Genomic DNA, 14,994 nt, shown 5'->3' on the forward strand with positions numbered 1-14,994 from the left:
TGAAGAAGCTGACCACTCAGAGGTAGGCAAAGTCTTAAAGGGATAGTTCACCCAAAAAGGAAAATTATCATTTTCTAAACATCATGCTATCCCAGATGTATATGACATTCTTGCTTCACAACCGATAGGTGTAAGAAAAATATTTTAAACTATTAATATTTTAAATGTGCAAGAAGGGATGGTCCTCTGTGCTTCTGTGTCACGTCTCACAAGATTCACACCGTGCACTTCACCGCTTACATTGCACGTCACAATGTGCTGACATTTGCGTGTACTCATATGACAGTTGGTCAGAAGAAATAGTTTTTAGTTCAACAGGTTTAAACTAGTTTATTAGTATTTTTCTTACAAACACATATCGTTTTGCTTCAGAAGACATTGATACATTCACTGGGGTTGTATGAATTACTGTTATGTTAGTTTTGCATGGTTTTTGAAGCATCAACTTTGACCCATCCATTTGCATTATATGAACTCACAAAGATGGATTATTTCTCTAAAAATCTTTGTGCTCATATGAAGAAAGAAAGCTTTATACATCTAGGAAGACATGAGGGTGAGTAAATGGTGGGAGAATTGTCATCAAATGTGTATACTATCCATCCTAAATAATATGTGAGAATAGAATAAGCGTGTGCCAATGCATAGTATGTCTAGTATGGTCGGTCTGTTATTTCTGTTTAAAGTGTGGATTTGTGCACGCTCTAACAGCTAAGCCCCACAACCCATTGCGCTTTGGAGGGGGATTCGGTTCAAAACTGCAAACGTGAATAAACAGTGTTAAAAAAACTGTGAGCATGGTGGATATGTGCAACCACCAGCGGTTAAGTAGAGAGGTTTAAATAAAGGGGTTTGATGACTATTAGTCAACATTTAACCTAATAAAAAAATATTTATTTAATGTGTAATGTGAACTTTTATAAAGATCTATTTGGCCATTAACTTTTAATTGCATTATTGTGCAAAAAATAGAGTCTGTGCATGAAAGACCCACGACTGAAAGATCAATGTGCTTCTCTCCAATACGGTAGGAAATTAAATTAAATGTGGAGGATGTTAACTGTGACAAGATGATTGACAGGCCAGTTTAAGGTGACAGGAAAGTGTGTAACTATGCGACAGAGCGTCCATTAAAGATGCAATTTAATCACGTGATAGTTTGTCCCAAAGCTTGCCTGATTTTCTGCTATTAAAATGTAAACACAATTTTTCTTCACAAAAAGAGTACATACTTTTAGGACATAGTATAAGTAGGTGAACTGGGATGCAGCAGCACTTTGTCTATATTGCATTTTCATGTTACTTACATTTTTGTTAAATTACTCTTTATGCATTGTAGGAAAACATGTTTCTGGCCTATGTGAATGTGGGAGTCTTGAAACAGTAAGGCATGTTTTCCTGGAATGTAGAAAATATAGGGCAGACAGAAATATATTTGTTAAACTAGCAGGACTTGGAGTTGAGGCTTTTTCTGTTTTATCTTTGTTTGGACACAGTAACAAGCATAAACTGATCACCAAGGAGATTCTTCAGTTCTTGCATGACACAGGACTGTATGTAAGAATTTAGTTTAAATTTTGACCTGTGGAGGGCAGTAATACGCTTAGCAGCGTCTACACTGCCGGAATCCTACAAGAAGAAGAAGAAGAACTGGCCTTATCAGGAGAATTTTAGAAGGTATCAATGAAGCCTCCAATACAGTAGGTGGCGGCATTGCACCTTTTACGATGGTCTGGAACACACCAAGAAACTAAACGAAGAAGCAGCAGCTTTGTTAACTTTTCATCAAGATGGCGCGACGCTCACGTAAACAAGCTGTCCAGGTGAACATGGACAGTGATGAAGAGTTCACCTTTTCCTCGGAAGAAGACGAAGACTTTGAAGATGAGCGCTTGCATTTTGAGGATCGAATTGATCCAGTGGAGGATACCAACGAGTGAGTTATTTAGACTGACTTCAATCGGGTTTACATTATCAGTGGAATGTGTTATCCCGAGTTACAGGCAACTTTTCAAAATGTACACGCTCGTTTTGTATGGTTTAAAATAAAAACGCACTTCATACAGTTCAATTTGTTTTCATGTTCTAAACATCCTAGAAATTTAAATTAGAGGCGTCCGTACGAAATATTCTTAAATATACACACTGAAAGAAAAAGATAAATCACAGATTCTTTAATACAGTCCACTTTGAAACGTTCAAATAATTCCTTTTAAACAGGTAATTCTGGTTACTGTATGATGATTGAAATTGCGAAACGGCTTTAAACATTTGCTAAATAAACTGTAAAATATGTTTATTATATGTACAGGCTTCTCGTATTTTAAGGTAAAATGTTGCGAATCAAAACGGGACACGGTTTATCCGTATTACATAGGCCTACACATTGCTGAATGAACACACAATGGTTTTGCAGTGTAGAGAATACTAATAGCACATACAAAGAAATCAATTTCACAATACTAGTAGAGCAGCTCATTTGCGCGTGATTTGCATTTTGGCGTAGGGGGAGCGCGGGGCACAAAGTGGGGCTAGTTGTAACACATTGTTTAAAACTTTCCACACATGCCAGCATTGCCATATCAACACTATATGCAGAAAACAATTGCGCCAAAATTAAAAAAAAAAAAAAAAAAAAAAAATCTTTGGAAGATATCACTGAACATTTATTTAACCATAGCAAAAGTAAATTTCTTACTTAAACACACTAAATAAATAAATCAATAGAGATGAAAAATTAACTTATTTAAAACTAGACAAATCTGATATTATTTTAATCTTATATTTGTTATTTAACAGTTGAGAGAGTTCTTTAATGCTGATCTAACCAGCAAAACTCACAAGCCGGGCTTAAATCCCAGTTGCGCAGGTGGGGCACTAGGGGAGAAAAAAAAAATCGATGCATCGCGATTCTCTCTCCAACGATTCTGGATCAATTCTGAGAATATCATAATCGATTCTGGGCTTAGTTTTAAGATGTGCGATTACGCTGTGTGCTTTAGAAATACCCAGATTCTGCTTGCTTCCAATTCCTCACACACATACACCACTCAAAACTCAAAGTTCGGAAATGTTGAAGGGCCATTCCACCGAATTGGTGACATTTGCTTGTAGAAATTCTTCAAAATTAAACTTTATTTTTTATATTTTTTTCAACACTGAATCTAATACTACACATTTAACTATTCAAAATGTGTATTGGTCAATATCAGGCAACATTTTTTTTTTTTTTTTTTTACAAGGTTTGAAAGCAGAAGATGTATGCATGTTTCACTTTATATTAAGGCAAGGTGTATTTTAATTAAAAAAACAGTGGTTTCACTTTATTTTAGAAAAATCAATACATTTACAGAAATGAGCACTTTGAAACAGGAATGAGTGTGTGCATGTGTGAGAAAGAGAGTGTGTACATGGCCGTGTGTGAGTGAGATTTCTGGGTTGAAGGGATGTGCTATGTGCTAGTAGTACTTCACAACGAAGGAGGTGGAGAGAGAGAGAGAGAGAGAAGGAAAGACAGGGTTGCGGGTGTGTTTCACTCCTTCCCTTGCAGCATGCCTTGGGTGGGTGTTTCTGGCAACTGCATAGTATGGGTCCTCTCCGTCTTCTACAAAAGATAAGAAAGAAAGGCTTTGTTTGATGTTGCTGTGCGTAGTCTCACCCATCGGCATTTTTCCAGGCCTGGAAAAGTTATGGAAAAATAAATAAACCAGAAAGTTTTGGAAAAGTCATGGAAATTTGTTTCAAAATACTTATGTAATAGAATATGTTTACGTGATAATAGTTGTTAAACTTTGAAACTTCGTAAACATAATTTGTTTATCCGATCCACCCGACTGCCGCATATAACCAATCACATGCGTTTCTGTCGAGCGTGATGGCCAATCAGAAGCGTTCAGTTTAGTCATTGCTGAAACGAAGAGTTTAGTTCAGTGCTCGCGCTCTGTCTGAATTCTGACTGAAACTCGCACATTTTTCCATAATAAACAACAAAGTGCAGATTGGATGTTAGAGATTCATGTCGCAGTGTCATCAGCTTCCGTGATTTTAACAGGAGTGTTTGTGAGAGCGCTTAAACTCACGCTACACCCAAGTTATGGACCCGGTCCTGTTCTCTGCTCCCTCTATATAGGCTACAGTTTATTCTAGTTAAAATAATTTATTCATCATGCTGGTAAGATCAAATTAATTCTTTATTTTCTAATGTGTAAAAAGCATTAAAATAATTCATATCTGGTTCTAGTTTGTTTTATCTTTGTAGCCAGAATATGACATTCAGTTTCCCCAAACACAAAAACATTTTACGCATCTATTAATCAACATTAATAATCATTATTACAATATCAAGAGCATTAATTGACAAAATGACTATGTAAAGAGTTCCTGTTAATTTTATAATTTGAGTAACATTAAACAGTCTTTGTAAATAAACATTAACGCTATTTCAGGTGCAGCTTCTGTACCACCTTTGCTGTGTTAAGATGGCTTTTTTTTTTGTTAATGGTAAAATTTTATTGGTAACAGTCTATATAGCGTTCTGATTGACTTAAGTAATTGGTTAATGTTAAGTATTTGACAAGCGACAACACAAATCATAAAAAAATTGCACTTATAAATTATTAAAATGCCCCTGGAAATCAATTGCAAGGGGCCCTATATTGGAAAAGTTTATTTCTGACCCTGGCATGGGGTAATGTCTGGCAGTTGCAGTTTGTATAGGTGTAAATTGCAAAAATGAATAAATAAACATGACTGTTTTGGGGGAATTTAAATAGGGATGTTATCTTCTTGATTGATGGTTTTCCAATGAGATTAATAGGACTAGGAGGCAAAGCTGTTTTTAAATCTTCTTAGTTACCAAGTTTTGTATTCCAAAAGTTTGTCTCTAGCCCCGCAGCCTTGTAAAGTTACAGTCAGTGTTACAGTGTTTTTTTTTTTTTTTTTTTTTTTTTTTTTAAACGTCATTGCCTCCCATTGATGCATGTTAATTCGTTGCTAGGGTGAGACATAGTATTTTATCTAACCGTCTTACTGGTGTCAGCGTTTATTTTGTATTAAACTACATAGCTTGTTGTTAATTAGTTAAGATGTGCTGTAATTGGACATTTGAACATGGATTTTTATTCTTATTTTACATGTATACACATACTTTTCATGGAATGTTAGGTCATGAATATTTGCCTAAAAGTCATGGAAATTCATTGGTAGAAATGTGAATGAACCCTGAACATAAGAACTACTGTTGTAAATGCCACAATAAAACTACATAGAATAGGATGAAACGGCGTTGGAAGATCACCACTCATTAACCAGGCTCTTATTTCTTGTCTATTCTATGGTGCATGGTAAATCAAGACCTGTCAATCTGAGTGATCAATCCAATACAAGCACCCTCCAGCTGTAAATCAGTGTCTGAGCGGTCTTTACACATCGTCCCTACCAAAGTCCCTTTCAAGAAAAGTCTGTTCCCTCAGCAGCCATATTTGCAACGCCTCCTGGCAGCTATTTCGGGCGTCCAAGCCCAAGTCCTATCTATTTAAATGGGGGAATCCTGAAATCTCAAAAACTGTATGCCGAACTCACAATTAAGATATTTCAAATCCACAAAAAAAATCTGACATGAACTGTCCCATAGGCTAAATGTTGTTTCTTATGCTCAAAAGCTTATTTTTCAGGCTAGACCAGCCAATGTGCATTTCCATTCCTAAGCGCGAGTCTCAGGTTTCTATAGGAACGGGAGATTCCAACGGCAGCTGCAGTGATGCAATGACTTTACCGATCAGCGATTGGCTCTTTTACTTGGAAAGCGGGACATATTCCGCCATATTGCGCGTTGCAGTTTCACCCATTCACAAGTAATAGGAGTGAACCGTCTTTCTATATCTATAGTCTTTTATACACTGTAACTGATTTCTGTAATTTGAACAGTATTTTACTGTAATATGTACAGTAAGATACTGTAAAATGTGTAATGATGATGGGAAAATATATGGTCACTATTGTAATTATTCTGTACTGTAAATCAGTTTACAGTAGTGAACTTGGCCGCGAAAAACTGACCAATGGCAAGAGATTAAGTTTTTTTTTTTTTTTTTTTTCTTCACTCTATGGTGGAAGTGGCAGTTAACGGACGAAAAAAAAAAAAAATGTACCAGTGACTCATCAAAAAGGTTAGTATATTATTTGAATTTTTTTGTAAAACCAAACATTTTCTAGTGTTTTCACTTGTAACCGTGTCGTTTTTCACGTCGGTAGAGTTTTCCTGCCTTTTTTTCTGTCAGCTGGATTGCCGTCATAACGGTGATAACATTAACTGGTGAGTAAGTTAAGTTTACCTATATTAGCTGAAATAAATTTGAGTTAAACTGGAGAAAAAAGAGAAAAAAAAAACATAACTTTTGCATGTTCCGCTGCTTCTTTAATGCAAGTTAGCTAATCAGGCGGATGGCAACGTTAACCGCAGCAAATTAACATGAAATACTGAGGGGGAAAATGAGTTGGGCAACATCATTGTTTAAGTGTGGTTTTTAAACAATATCTTCAAATACATGATTTGATTTATTTTCAAGTTTGTGGTCTGGAACATGTCATCTGCAACATCGGAGGTGTATGTTGGATCCTTTTCATTGCCATCATGGTGACATCAACTGGTAAGTTAATGTTGCCTAAATTATCTTAAGTAAACTTATTAAACAAAGAAGCATAATAACTTTAGTACGTTTAGCTGCCTTAAGCAACTATGGAAGTCCATTTCGGCTACAGTAATTGCGAGTTTATATCTCACAATTCTGACTTCTTTTCTCACAATTGCGAGTTATAAAGTCAGAATTCTGAGATATAAACTCGCAATTGCGTTTTATTTTAATCAAGCAATTCTGACATTATATCACACAATTGCGAGTTTATTTCTCAGAATGTTGACTTTATAACTCACAATTGTGAGAAAAGAAGTCAGAATTGTGAGAGAAGTCACAATTACTGTTTTTATTTAGTGGCGGAAACAGGCTTCCGTAAGCAACACCTTAAAGTAGCCTCTCTCTCGATAGATAAATAGATCGATAGATCGATAAATAAATTAGCCGAAGTAAGCGCTAGTTAAGCAGGCAAACATAAGACTGCTTTTAAACTGCTTTTTTTGTTCTTTATTTTGAATTTGCAGCTGCCATTTCCTTGACTGTACACCGCTGCTCTCCACGAACGCACAGAACGGGTGACGCTTTGAGGAGGAGGAAAAAAGGGTTAGCAATATGCCATTATTAACATGGCAAAGTTATGAAATATTATAAGATATGTTATACAATACCATAATCATTAAATATATTAAATGTTTAATTTATTAAAAACGCTAAACACCATAATGTAGTCAGTTACAACATAATATCTCACCTCATCCTCAAATTGTTGTTAGTCATATGTTCTGTTTTCTATGGTAGTTTTTTCCTATAAACTATCATAACACTAAAAGGGCTGCTGTGACTCTTAAAGGAGAGTCTGTTCTCCAAGCAAAAACATGGATGCTGACTATGAAGGGAAGAATCATCATCCAGCCACAACAGCAACAGACTCTTCTTCAGCATTATCTGTCCGTTTTGTCGGAATGCAGAATTGGGTAAGCCAAAATAAATTTTTTACTTTACATTCATGCTTTTGGCAGATACTTTTATCCAAAGTAACTTACATTGTATTTAATTTTTATTAAATCCATTATTTCAGCATTCTAGCATCTTGCTCTACTGTTTGAGCTACAAAAAATGCATTGTAAAGATTGGAGCATTAATTATTTGAATGCAATGGATTTTCAGCTAATTATTAGGGGTGTAACACTTCTCGAACCACACCGTTATCCACCCACGTTCAGCACGCACTTTCACTGCGGTTCATATCAAATCTGATGACACGTCTGTAATATGGTTTGTTGAAATAAGTGTAAAACAGGCGAGGTCAGCTAATGTTTCAGTCGATGGATGCATACATTGGCTTCCCAATACGTTACAACAATGATGATCAAAAAAAAGCATGGACAAAACAGTCACTCTTTGTAAACTGTTCAGTCGAGTGCTGCCATTTACGCTGTCATCACCCGGGTGTTGATAGAGCGCGACCTCAGGTGAGACCTGAACAGCACACATTGACATCTGTGTTTAAACTCAACTCATTTAAGCCTTGCCAATTTATTCATTCAGGTGCAAGATTTGAAAGGGACCTTGAAGATTTATGTGTGCACTCATCCGAAGTACGCACAGAAAGCTGCATCTCAGACAGCGCTCAATACTGAGTTTGCTTTCAAGCTTTGCACTTGAACGGACAAATTCACACACAAATTATGTCAACATGCCCGTCTCAGCGAGTATCCTAGCAAACGTAGTAGGTTATGTCTTAAGTAAATGTAAACAGTCAAGAAATACCACACAAATTGTATCGGTATCAATTGAATTATGCCTTATTTCGTGACAGCAGTCTAATATTACTGCTGTCTGTTATTAATGTTAATCAAACAACAACTGATAAGAAATCACTCACTGCTCTAGACTGAATAGCTTTTGTAACTTCAATAATGATTAATCTTTGTTTAATTTATACAGTAAAGATTATGTGCAGTGTTATTTTATGTGATTACGTTATTCAAATTCTGTACCTGAAAACTACTCTTTTAGATGCCTGAAAACCCCGAAAAGGTTTATTTCTGTCTTTTCTCTGTTGTATATATGTGTGCTGTTGCTTGTATTTTATTTGTTCTTATTTTATTATTTGACAGTTGTCAAATTTTCCTTGAACATAACACATACAAAAACATGACCCTAAAACCATGATGATGACTGAACCATGAGTAATTTGAACAGTTACACCCCTACTAATTATGTACCATCCACATAGCTCCATTCAGAATCAGATGTAGTGCTTTTATTAACATCAAAATGCCTACAGCACCAAGTTTGAAAGTTAGGGCAAATTCTGAAAACACTGGTCTGAAAAGTACAATGTTTTTTGTGCTTGCAGGTTCTGAGAATCAATCCTGATGACACCAAAGTCACAGATCAGATGGAAATCTCTAAAGGTCCAAAGAAAAATCAGCCTGAACCCCTCATGGTGTTTCTCATCAGAAAGCTTGTCAACTTTGATTGCCAAAATTACTGAATGTAACAACACAAACTGACTTTTACTGTATTTTTAAGGCCTGTATGTTTTTGCCAAGATATAAATGGTCCCTGGGAGACGGTTGGTGGTGTTGCCTTTTTTTTTCTTCAGCTAGTGGCTCCTAGAGGTCAAGATTTGTAATTTGTACTTCTAAAAAAAAAAAAAAAAAAAAAGTTTAAAATTACTAAAAGGAATATTATAAGGACAAATGTTCATGAGTTTCATTTTTTGGGGGAGTGGTAAAAAAAAAAAAAAAAAAGGTTTACAATTCTGTACCGCAATTGGATCATTTTATACAAGTAAAAAATAAACTCAACAGTATACTGGAAATGACAACATGATACTGTAAATAAAACAAAGTACTGTAATTGTCAATACAATAATACTGTAAAATCTTTTACAGTAAATTAGTCATTCAGCTGCTAGTAAGTTGCTGTAAAATTTACAGCAATCTCTACAGTGTACCTACCGTACCCCATCCACCACACCCAAGATCCAGTTTCCATTGGTTGAACTTTCAAATGACGTTAAAATACTCTGCGTCATGATCGTGATGCAGTGGATCTCAGAAGTCCTGTAGCTTTAGCATAGTGTAACAAGTTGAAATCGTCCACTAATCTCTACATAGTCTATGGCATTTGACTGCACTCTATGTGTGTGTGTGTGTGTCAATCAGCTCCCTAGTTCAGCAGTTGGGGCACTGATTCGGCCATTTTAAAGGCTGTCTCAATCTTAAAATCATACCAGTGAAAACCCTCACGGTCTTCCTCCGAGTCCGCACTTTTGTGACGTAATGCCGCTTTGACTGCCGGGTAAAGTCTTCTGCGTAGCTCGCAACTTGTGGGCTCAGCTGAAGTGCTCATCGAGGGTGCATAGCAGCCACAAAGGGGCGTTCGCGAGCACCCTTTCTGAAACATAAAGATGAATGGGACCACCTTTTGGTCTCGTGGTCTTAACAGACACGCCATTGTAAATCCACAAGATCGAAAGTGCATAGAAGTGTGCCCATTTGGGATTCAGCCTTGGTTCGACTTGACAAATTCCTAAAGCGCAAAATATAAATCACGTGGGCCAACACACATAATGTGATAGATTTTTTTTATTTTTATTTTTTTTTTGTAAATACATTTTTTTTTTTTTTTTTTTTTTTTTTATAGGGTGTTCACACTTGGCAGGTTTGGTTTGATAAAAACGAACCCTGGTGCAATTGCTCTGTTGGTTCATTTGAATAAGTGAACGCTGCAAACTAAGTGTGATTATCCTTAATTTAAGGATAAACTTGCGTTGTTACACAGGTAATGAACATAATCTAGCTAACATTTATATTTACAGCTGAAATGTTGCATGTCTATATAACAAGCAAAGTATCAGAATGTACTTTAAATAACATTAAAAAATAATGAAAGCAGTTCTGCTGTTGTTCATATATAAACCAGTAGTGATGTTGTACAATGAGGACAAATGCTATGTTCCGTAAAAAATAGGACAATTGTCAAATAAAGAAATAAAAAAAAAATAATCTAACTACAAGAAGCAGCAAAAATAAATACATGAGAGCTAAGATACAATAAAATAAACAATGCTTTAACAGGTTTTCAGGTACAGAAATTGAAGTAACGAAATATAAAATAACACTGCATTTAAACTTCTTTGAAGAAATTAAATAACGATTTAAACATTATTGAAGTTACAAAAGCTATTCAGTCAAGTGTAGTGAGAGATTTCTTCGTCTTATGCGTTTGATTAACATTAAAAACAGCAGGAATATTAGACTGCTGTCCCTTTAAGACATAATCAAAGAGATAGATAGATTATATATATACTATATATATATATATATATATGTATATATACATCATGTTCTGTATGGTAAGTGTGAATTCATAAAACTATTTTAAATATATGTTTGCTAGAACATAAAATTTGTTCAATGCATCTTTTTTGTTTTTTTCCCCAAACTATTTTCTAGCCCGACGTTGTTTCGAGCCGTTTATTCCCGCTCCAGCTGAATTCAAATCTTGCACGCGCTGACATCCGAGAGATTTAACTTACACGATTTAGAAGAAGGTAAGTGTAAATTCATAAAATAAATGTATATAACATGTTTACCATAACACGTTGAGTTTTTCAATGTTATCATTTTTCTCTAAACAATATTTTCTAGCCTGCTGGCCTCAGTTATTGCGTGCTGACAGAATCCTGCATTTTCAGACGTTTATATCAGATGAAGGTAAGTGCAAATTCATAGAGCCATTTTAAATGGAGTATTTAACAAAACATAAGATTAAGTGTTGTTCACTAAGATTTTTGAGTGTGTTTATGTTGTAAAATTAGCCTAGCTTTCTTAGCTATTTTGGTAAACTGCTAACTAGAACTTAGCAACTGATACATACATTTATAAGAAGTTAGCTAGTTAAATATTAAACGTTTATTAATTAATGTTAGCCTTGTTAGTGTGCTTGAGTTGTTAACATTCCTCTTTGACAAATCAGCAGACACAACTGTCCTCAGAAGCTTCAAATACAGCACTGAAGGAAGAGCTGCAGCTGACTTTTGATTCATGTGAGGCAGACAAGGACAGAAAAGGTGTGTTTTAGCAAGATACTTAACATTAAATATATCATATTTGTTAAAGTGCAGTGTAAATTTCGCTCCTGTTGTTTGTTTAAATGTTCTAGTGTAGTGTAGAAATCTATAATGTAAAGTTACTTTGTTTTATTATGATGTTTACTATATATATGACTGTTTTTAGGCCAGGTGGTAAATGCTGCCATTCTTCTCGAATACTGTTAACTTACTCTTCAAAGAACAGAGTCATCAATCAGGTAACAGAAAGAGTTTTTGTTTGAATACCACTCAGTTACCGAAGTTATCTTGTATTTTATTCAGTTACTGAAATGGCAAGAAAGCACTTTTACTTGCTTTGACTTTTTACATTCTTGTTGCTGTCCAACTAACAAAATTGCTTTGTATTATCATTACATTTTTATTATCAAATGACATGTTGCATCATTCTATTCTGTGCTTAAACAATGAGAACTATATAATGTATTTAGAGAAAATGTGTTTTAATTTTATTTTTATTTTTTGGTCAAAGGATCCTTTCATCTGAAAGACTGTGGCAATGGGGACCCTTTGAACCACCAGTGGCAGTTTCTACAGGATGAGAAAGGACATGGTAGAGGATGACAGGGGTCTTGATATCTCACTGACATTATCCTGCTGTACTGACTGTATCACACACACATACAGTGGTCAAAAGTTTACATCACATTGCAGAATCTGAAAAATCTTAAAATAAGAACGAGTTGTTTTTTTCATTCTTAATACTGTTGTTACCTAGATGATCAATGATTGTTTTTTTGTTTGTTTTGTGATAATTGTTCATGAGTCACTTGTATGTCCTGAGCAGTTAAACTGCACATTGTTCTTCAGAAAAATCCTCCAGGTTCCAAAAGTGACTGTATGATGTGATCTATCTATTCACACTGAAGACAACTGAGGGGCTGTTGTTGTTCATTACACTATGCTTTTAATTATTCTGATATGGTCAATTTCACATTAAAATGTCTGATAAAGAAATTTTAAATCAGTTGATTCATTTTACTGCAAGAATTTTAATTGTATTTTTCATTGATTAAATGATATGATGTTAAGTCAGTAGACATAGAAGTTCAGCTATCTAGTAAAACCCTAATAAAGCTTTTAATGTGGAAAAACAAAACTTGTTTTGATTATCAATTATTTAATAGTAATATAAATATAATTTATTTAAAAGTAAACACAATATAAACTTGAAAGTTTGAGTTTAGTCTATTTGCCTTTTAAGTTCTGTACTTAAACATTTGAGTTAATTCAATGAAAAGACCACATTAGGCCAACTCAATTAAACTGAGTTGTCATTTCCCCATTACTCAATTGAATTGAGGGAATCACTTTCCTCAATTCATTTGAGTAGTCTCAACTTATTAGGGTTTACAGTGTACATAAGAATGAACCTCACTGGTTCTCGCACTTCAAGCTAACATGCTCGAGCTTCCGTTTACCATATCTGATGTGTATGTTGATGAATGGTTATATGTTCAATAAAATCCTGAATTCAATCTGTTCATATAAAGTGGAGTCTCTTCAGAAAATCTAGACTAAACCACTCAATTCGTATAGGTTATTTTTACAATCTCTTTATGAACCTTTTAAAGCGTCAAAGTGGTAGTTGTGTAGACTGTCAATGGACAGACATAAAACTTTCAGATTTTATTTTAAAATGTCTTCATTTGTGTTTCAAAGATGAACAAAAGTCTTAAAGGTTTGGAATGACATTAGGGTAAGTAAATGATGCAGCATCGATATTTGATCAAGGATTTATAAAAAAAAAAAGAAAAAAAGTTATATATAAGTCTCGCTAACAGAGGGAGTTCACGGACAGAAAACAAGTTATAGGAGTTAAGAGTATATGAAATTTGACGCATGCGGATGCAGAAGTCCGGTATCAACAAAGGCACAGAGAATTAGCACAAATTATATTTCAAATTAAATGTAACAAAACACACACCATTTTGATTTATTGTCTGCCTCAATCCTCGCTGGCTTGTAAATTTGGTCTCAAATGTCTGTCCAAGCTTGCTGGGACCTGATCAATCTGGTGATGCTGGTAGACTAACTAGGCCAGGGGTGACCCATCCTGCTCCTGGAGGGGCACTATCCAGCAGAGTTTAGCTCTAGCCCTAATTAAACAACTGAAATGGCTAAGCAATGTATTTAGGATCATTAGAAACTTCCAGGCAGGGGTGTTGGAGCTAAACTCAGTAAAGTGGCCCTCCAGGAGCAGGATTGGACACCTCTGAGCTAGGCCAAGCTATGGACCAGATTGGCTAATTGAATGGCAATCTGTCCAAGGCTGGTCAGAGCTGGTGATGCTGATGAATGGTATAGGCTGGTATTAGCTGAATTTTCCAGTACATCCTTGTACAGATTCTTGTCAGCATGCTTATTTTTTTATTTATTTTTTTTTTAATACAGATTTGAGGATGACAGTGACCAGAAACCTGTTGCAAAAAGAGCCAAGAAGACTCTGTCATGGAAAGCAGAGACTGATGCGACATGAATCCAAAGCCTTGGAGATTCCTGCCTGCGCGGGAACCTGGCCCACAGTTGAGTCTCGCTGACTCGCACTCCCCTTTGAGTCTTTTCAGACTGTTTTTCTCAGAGACTACGGTCTCAAATCTGTGCCACAACACAAACGCTCAGGCTGCCAGGGCACTTGCAAAAGGTCGCAAATACAGTTGGACAGATGTCAGCGCTGACGAGATGTACCGCTACATTGGACTCGTTTTCTACATGGCCACGGTAAAGATGAGCTGCATCGCTGACTACTGGCGGCAGCACAGCATTTTTTCTATGCCTTTTCCTGCCACAGTTATGTCAAGGGACAGATACCGCACCATTTCATGGAATGTACACCTGAGTCACCCAGATGCAGACAAGGAAAATGACAAAAAGAGGGGCACAGCTGAACATGACCGACTTTTCAGGATCAAACCTCTCATGGACACTATACGTCTTGCGTGCAAAGCCTTCTATCATCCTAGAAGAAATTTAGCTGTGAATGAAAGATTTGTGGCATGCAGAGCAAATGCAGAAATGGCACGATACATGAAAGCCAAGCCAACAAAGGTGGGCTTCAAGTTTTTTGTCCTTACTGACTCGTCAAATGGATATACTGTGGATCTCTCTGTGTACGCAGGCAAGAACAGCTTTCCTACAGGCCATGGGATTTCATATGATGCTGTGATGTCTCTTCTGGACAAGAAAGTTTTGGGCTCTGGGTACCATGTTTACATGGATGATTTCTACACAAGTCCA

At 35.8% G+C, this 14,994-nt stretch overlaps 3 protein-coding genes across 4 annotated transcripts in view; 2 read left to right on the top strand and 1 right to left on the bottom strand.

The window, feature by feature from the left end:
* The window catches only part of LOC127506793 (transmembrane emp24 domain-containing protein 6-like), a 292,092-nt gene that overhangs the window by 196,341 nt on the left and 80,757 nt on the right, over positions 1 to 14,994 (top strand). The gene's annotated exons all lie outside the window — the stretch shown is intronic.
* The window catches only part of LOC127506776 (uncharacterized), a 348,308-nt gene that overhangs the window by 186,950 nt on the left and 146,364 nt on the right, over positions 1 to 14,994 (bottom strand). The window lies entirely within an intron of this gene.
* LOC127506821 (uncharacterized) lies at positions 1,421 to 9,602 on the top strand. The gene is made up of 6 exons (XM_051883653.1): positions 1,421 to 1,936; positions 6,279 to 6,313; positions 6,567 to 6,647; positions 7,157 to 7,235; positions 7,483 to 7,606; positions 8,995 to 9,602. The coding sequence occupies exons 1-6, from the start codon at positions 1,791 to 1,793 to the stop codon at positions 9,130 to 9,132; spliced, it is 603 nt and encodes a 200-aa protein (XP_051739613.1). The 5' UTR covers positions 1,421 to 1,790; the 3' UTR covers positions 9,133 to 9,602.

The sequence above is a fragment of the Ctenopharyngodon idella genome, chromosome 24 (assembly GCF_019924925.1).
Source record: "Ctenopharyngodon idella isolate HZGC_01 chromosome 24, HZGC01, whole genome shotgun sequence".
NCBI classification, from domain to species: domain Eukaryota; kingdom Metazoa; phylum Chordata; class Actinopteri; order Cypriniformes; family Xenocyprididae; genus Ctenopharyngodon; species Ctenopharyngodon idella.

Excerpts from the sequence above, each read along its gene's own strand:
- LOC127506821 (XM_051883653.1), top strand. The coding sequence starts at position 1,791 with ATGGCGCGACGCTCACGTAAACAAGCTGTCCAGGTGAACATGGACAGT. Across the intron at positions 1,937-6,278 it reads CCAGTGGAGGATACCAACGA|CTGGATTGCCGTCATAACGG; the intron begins GTGAGTTATTTA and ends TTTTTCTGTCAG. Across the intron at positions 7,607-8,994 it reads TTGTCGGAATGCAGAATTGG|GTTCTGAGAATCAATCCTGA; the intron begins GTAAGCCAAAAT and ends TTGTGCTTGCAG.